The following is a 6,414-nucleotide window of genomic DNA, read 5'->3' as shown; positions in this document are numbered from 1 at the left end:
CGTTACTTCCTCCTTCTCAGATGCATATTTCCTTCCTGTCTGTTCATAAAGCATCTCATCCTGCTTCATCTATTCACCTAAAACATACATTTTCTTCTCCACTGCACTTTACTGTATACATCCACTTCCTGATGCTCATTTCCCTTCAACAAAATCAATCTGAAAATGTCAGTTTCCATTGTTGTATGACAATAAAGAGATTAGAACCTTCGTTCAAAAAATACACATTTATTTCCGATGTTTTGTTTTGCAGAAAGATACAGGAAACAGCAGAGTGAAGCATAATTCAAGTAGACAACATTTATATCACAAACCAATATATACAATTCATATTATTAGCGAATAACGCTGTGTATTTGATACACACTCAGTCTATACAGCAAGTATTTACAGAACTTTTGTCATTACAAATAACTGTTATGTGCACTACCTTTAACAAAAAATGGAAAAACATCAGCCCTTCTAAACCTAAAAAATTTCTGCATTTATTGATGGGAACATTATTTATGTCAGGGTGAGGTTTCAGGCAGATGTTAGAAATGACACTAAGACACCACAGTGACCTCTGTTTCGTCGAAGGAGCCTTCGTCTGGAATCACGTCAAAGTCCACAGTTCAGTTATTTCAAAAATGTGTCCAATAGTTGGAAAATTTCCAGAGCAGCGTGAATGAAACGTTGCTGATCTCCTCTGTTTGTAACTTCTACTTTCCTGCTGATTACACCATTATCGTTCTTGTTTTGTTTTTTACTCTGCAGTTCTTTAATCTACTGGCGACATTACATTGCAGAAGCCTGCGTCCTCTTAATTTATGCAGAACAAGATGCTCTGGTTTCATGCTCTTTGTCTAAAAAAAAATGCTAAATAATGTCTGATTTGCCATCAAGTGAGAAGGTTTGAAGGCAGCCGTGATTCTCCTGACAGTGTACCTTCATACTATTTGACTTCTGAACAGTTTTAAAGTAAAGTCTATTGTGAATGAACTGCAGTATAAACTCTAGAAGCATAGAATCAAATGTCACAAGTGCGTTGACTGTGCTTAGTGAAGGTAACACTAATTTGTCCACAGGATTTAATATTCATATTTAATTCTCTGTGACTTCAGATGAGGATTATTGTTTTATGGATTAAATCTAAACTACGTCAGTGTCAATTTTCAGTCATCCAGGTCAAAGAAAGAAAAAAAAGCAGCTTTTTACTGCAGCTCCTAGAATGACTTTGGATTCTTTATGTTGAAAATTAAAGGCCTCTATGCTGCACAGTTTGGACTATTGCACCATATAGATCATGTTGTTTTAATTAACATTTTAGAGTTAATGAAACTCATAGTTTAGAGTAAAGGGAAGTGTCTTTCAACCCAGCTCCAGGCATTTATGGTTCTAGAGACACAGTCTGTTTAGAATCCTATCCTAGTGTTGTCCTATACTCTCATGCCGCTGTATCCCAGCTCGGACGGCGGCCATACCGCGTTGTCTCGAGGGCAGTGACTGTGGCAGGCACAGGTCAGGATCACCATCACCGGCCTCCTGGCGGTTTTTCCGTTGGAGCACTGGAGGTCCACCAGGGCGGTTCTGGTTCTGTGCGGCGTGCAGCAGCGGCCGTCCGTGCAGGAGCCACAGTAGCGAGGCTTGTAGGCCTGGACGCTGGTGCAGTTCTTGTAGGAGAGGTGGACGGCTGTGTCACTCCTCACCATCCTCTGGCACTTACTGCCTCTCTGCAGGGGGACCAACACATAATATGTTTACCAAAATCCACATGCAACTGAGCAAAAAGCATATAAATTGTCATGATCCTGGTGGCTATACAAGGTGAAAACTTGCACACACCTTTGGTGCCAACTGTGTGAGCTGGTCCTGCAGCTGCTCACAGGGTCTGATCATGCACAGCCGACTCTGCTTCACCATCTCACACCGCTGGTTCTTGTTGGTGACCCTGGTGGAGACGCCCATACCACATGTTCGAGAGCAGGCACCCCACTCGGTGGTCTGCTCGATGCAGTTCAGGCTGGGATCCCAGCCGTCAAAGCTCACTGTTTCCTCCTGGCGATATGCTGGATGAACACAGAGGGACAAAAAATCTGCACATCAGCCAGGAAAAATGTAACAAAACTTGAAAACTTGAGAAAAGAAATCCAAAAATATTATATTGCAACATTTTCCAAAAATGCACAACTCAAACTTATTAATAATCTTGCAGTGACAGGGCAGGTAGGACCAGAACATCTACTGGAGGTGATTTGGAACCTCAGCTCAGAAACACAGCTTTTAGTTCGTCTGCTTTCTCAGTTAAGGCAGTAAACACATTAAATTCTATCCCCACAAACATTCGAGTTTAAAACCAGCCTCAAGATCTGGCTAGAGTCAGCACAAAACTGTCAAAAACAATGATTACCTATAATTTATTGCTTCTACTGATTTTTATCTCACACTGATGGACTGTGAGGTTTAGTCTTGTTTTATGTATTTATTGTTCTGTGGTTGTTCTCTTTTTCTGCACCTGCTCAGAGACAACAGATGCAAATCAGGTGCTAACTCTGGTGCACTTACTGTTAACTGTGTGCTGTCCCTGAAAAAATAAATAAATAAACTAAAAACTAAAATGAAGATTGACATTTATTGTGTCTGTGAGCAAACTTTCTCAAAGTTAATGTTTAAAGGTATATTCACACTGTTGTTCTTTCCTCTGTGTTTTCTCCTCCTCCTCCTCCTCCTCCTCCTCCTCTTTTACATCTGTTTATCCTTCCTTGCTGCCTTTAACCCCGAACAGGTCAGAGAAATGTTCATAACCTTCAGTGTCTCACACTGTGGTGACACCAACGTCAACAGTGTATCTGTGTATACAGTGTGTATGTGAACATACAGTGTGTATCTGTACTAACAGTATGTATCTGTGTATACAGTGTGTATCTGTACTAACAGTATGTATGTGTGTATACAGTACTTATCTGGACATACAATGTCGATCAGTACGTACAGTGTGTATCTGTATATGTAGTGTGCATTTGTATATATGCAGTGTGTGTCTGTACTTACGATGTGTGTCTGTATATACAGTGTGTATTTGTATGTACATATAGTGTGTGTCTGTACATCATCCACTCACCTGCCATGGCGAAGCCCCCCAGAGCGCTGGCCTCAGTCTGGGGCTCACAGACCCACTTCTCGCAGCACTCTCCGGGCACCTGGACCCTGCGGGGCATCGGACAGTCAGGTCCAGGCAGCATGACGTCCACGTTGCAGCGCGGCACACAGCCGATCTGGCCGTCCCTGCACACGCACTGGTATTTACAGCTGGGGAAGAAGGTCTGACCGTTCTGGTAGACAGAACCATCCAGAACACACACGTTCCCCTGGTGAACTGCAGGAGATGAAACATGAAGAAAAATGGTTACAAAAGAGACAAACTCACAAGAAGTATTTTTCAGACAACTGAGGCCTGACTCACCGGCACAGACTCCCGTCCTCCTGTGGACGTCGGCTGAGTAGTCGCACTGCAGCCCTCTGCGGGTGTCACAGGGGTTCAGTTCAGAACAAGCCTGGCCTTTCTGAGCAGCACAGACCAGGCAGCAGGCGCAGTCATCCAGGATCAGAGGCACCCCAGGGAGACACAGAGGGGGCTCTTTAGGGCAGGGGCACCGACGAGGACACACCTGGGACCAGACCAGGGTAATAACCTGCACAGGAAGAGGAAATCACTGATTTACATGCTGGGAATCCTAAACTAAACTAATCAAGAGGACGACTTCTGGACAAACAGCAGTGAACGTTACATTATTATACAAAATAATGATGCAAAAGCTGGTAAAGAACAAACAGGCTAGTTCAATTGTCATAACATAACAGCTTCAATAAACCTTTGTGACACTTTTGTGCGAGTAAAAAGTTTTACCAGCTATTCAATTTAAGTTATAATTTAAGACTGCACATTAACATCTATAAAAAACAAAGTACTATTGTTGTGCATTCTAATCTTTAATTATTGTCTGAAAACTACTGTCAGAACCTCAACCTCAAAAAGATAACACAAGCTGTAATTCCTACCTGTGCTACAACGAAGAAAACAAACACACTTCTATCTGACATATTGGTCATCTTCCTGTGAAGCAGAGTCAAAAGTATCTGCAGTCTAAAAAGTTCTCTCCAATTCAGATGACTGGAATCGAGTCCTTTGGGTCAGGGTTGAATCTTCCCTCCTCTCGGGCTGTTGTAGCAGAAGGTTGCGTCTCTTTGTCGTTCTGTCTCAGGACTAAGCAGAGGAGGAGCTTTTATATCCTGCTGGCTCCATGACGACAAACAGGAAGGAATGCTGGAGAGAGTCGGACCGAGACCAGAGTCACATTTTATTGTGAGATCCTGTCAAAGGGGGAACCATAAACATTAGAGAAACTTTAGCCCAGAACATTCCTACAAACAATAATTATTATGTAGATGATATCCAGTTTATGCTTAATCCTCTAAATGATATGCTTTTACATGCAGTTAGTCAGTCACGACTTATTTTCTTACACAATTAACTGTTTCCTACTTTTCCTACATCCTCTGGTTTGAGTGGTTCATATTATTACGTGGGGGCTGCTGCTTCTCTTACTTTTGACCTTGCGACCTCTTTCCTCGAACCCCACCTGGGAGGTCGCAGTGGAAAACCGTTTTATTCCCTGTAGAATTGGCTCTACTCCCTTAAATAGCCTCACAGTGGAAACTTTGATCTGTCAGTAGCTTTGAACAGTGGGGGGATGACACCAGTCGACACATCTGGTCAGTTTATTTTGAGCAGAGGTGAAGCTGACTGGATCTGTGAATGAAATATAATTCAAAAGATCCGTGAGTTTGACTATAGTCGCTCCAATGCGTGTGTGAAGTGGGATTTATTCTTTGAGGCTCTGTAGGAAAACAGCAAAAGAAATCCCAGAAACAAGAAAACAGTTTTCCACTCAGCTGGCAGATCATGCTTACTCCCCTCCTTCATAAGAAACTAACTTCAAAACAATGTGAATCAATCCAAGCACCGTCTTTACAGACTTGGAAATAAGTTATGAAACATTGTTTGACCTATATGAGCTTGTGGCAGAGCTGAATGTGACTGGAACATAAAGAAAAACAAATGTAAATATATTTATATCTTATACATGTAACTGTGTCCATACCTTTGCTTTAGTGTTGTTAAATTATATTGTTTTATCTAAAAGTGCTTAAAATTTGGTGTAAGGGTAGACAAAACATGACAAACACGACTTCACAAAAACAATCAACAGCTAAAACACAAACTAATGTTAAAACTGCCATAAGGGTAGAATTTAGTGGAGAACTGTTGCACTAAACTACATTAACTTCTGGTAGCTGTATAAAGAAGTGGCATTCCACAGTTGCTTCATTTATTTACCCTAGTGAGGATTAAGCGGTGTATAGATAATGGATGGATGGATGGATTATTATTATTATTATTATATTTGGTATTTTTAGTGGAAAGTAAAGTTACTAATTTGACATTGTTTAATTTACAAAAACAAAACTGACAGATTTCACCTATTTGTAATATACAGTCGTGACTTGACGTTTCGACCCTTAACAATCCAAAAACCTTGCTATCCGACAGGGTTTTAGGAAAAACGAACAGAACCCATTAAACCCGGCCACTTCCACCCTGACGGAGCACACCCCCGGGGTGGAAGTGTCCCAGAACCTAAAGGAAGAAGCAAAAGGGCTGGATGGACACAGTATGATCATGTGATCATGTGAGAGTACCATAAAAAAGCCTAATAAACTGCACTTTGTATGATTATATAATTATATGAGTTCTCCTGTGTGTCTACATGGCTATAAACACATGATAAGAGTCAGCAGTCAAACAGTGGTGTCAGTCTCTATCATAAAAGGTGCTGAAGCTGTGCAGGTGAATCAAGGTAACGTCAGATGCTAACTGTTAGCATGACGTCAGCCTGCAGGTGAGGCAGCAGCCAGGTGAGCTGTTCCACCTGTGTGAGCCTCAGTTTTCATGTTCAAACGTCTGGAAAAGTTAACACCAAAAGACAAGGTGGACCTGTATTGAATTTCCCCGCAATTTAACACCATGTGGACTTTATAACGAGCTCACGGGTGAACAGAAGGAAGGACTTACCTGGCTCCAGGTAAAATGCTCCAGGTACCTGGCTCCAGGTAAAATGCTTCTTTTGTTACTTGTTACTGGCTAATCAGTGGTATAACTATTTGCTAGGCGCTGTGGTGAATTGGTAAACAATTACCTGTGATCTGTGTAAAATAATAAATGCATCTTCACTTGTTAAATATGTAATTTACGATCATAATGCAGGATATTGATGCGAAACAGAATTTTGGTAGGATTTAGTGGTGTGCATAGCTGCTAGTGATCTGCAGCAGATATTGTTTTTACTGATTGAATCCAGTCTGCACAGACGTGCC

The 6,414-nt window shown here is 41.6% G+C and overlaps 1 protein-coding gene across 1 annotated transcript; it reads right to left on the bottom strand.

The window, feature by feature from the left end:
• Positions 1-212: 212 nt before the first annotated feature.
• Positions 213-4,192, bottom strand: ccn3 (cellular communication network factor 3). The gene is made up of 5 exons (XM_008304100.1): positions 4,039-4,192; positions 3,443-3,671; positions 3,101-3,355; positions 1,825-2,048; positions 213-1,712 (listed from the first exon to the last, which is right to left on the bottom strand). Exons 1-5 carry the CDS (start codon positions 4,087-4,089, stop codon positions 1,419-1,421), a joined length of 1,053 nt encoding a protein of 350 aa, XP_008302322.1. The 5' UTR covers positions 4,090-4,192; the 3' UTR covers positions 213-1,418.
• Positions 4,193-6,414: the final 2,222 nt, after the last annotated feature.

This window comes from Stegastes partitus, unplaced genomic scaffold (genome assembly GCF_000690725.1).
Source record: "Stegastes partitus isolate 25-593 unplaced genomic scaffold, Stegastes_partitus-1.0.2 Scaffold2134, whole genome shotgun sequence".
In the NCBI taxonomy this organism is placed as follows: domain Eukaryota; kingdom Metazoa; phylum Chordata; class Actinopteri; family Pomacentridae; genus Stegastes; species Stegastes partitus.
Note: the sequence above shows the minus strand (reverse complement) of the source record. Positions and strands in the feature narration are given on the sequence as shown.

Bases quoted from the DNA above. Each gene is read 5' to 3' on its own strand.
- ccn3 (XM_008304100.1), bottom strand. From the start codon at position 4,089: ATGACCAATATGTCAGATAGAAGTGTGTTTGTTTTCTTCGTTGTAGCA. The intron at 3,356-3,442 runs GTGAGTCAGGCC...CATCTCCTGCAG, and splicing joins GAGGACGGGAGTCTGTGCCG to TTCACCAGGGGAACGTGTGT. The intron at 1,713-1,824 runs GTGTGTGCAAGT...GTCCCCCTGCAG, and splicing joins TCACACAGTTGGCACCAAAG to AGAGGCAGTAAGTGCCAGAG.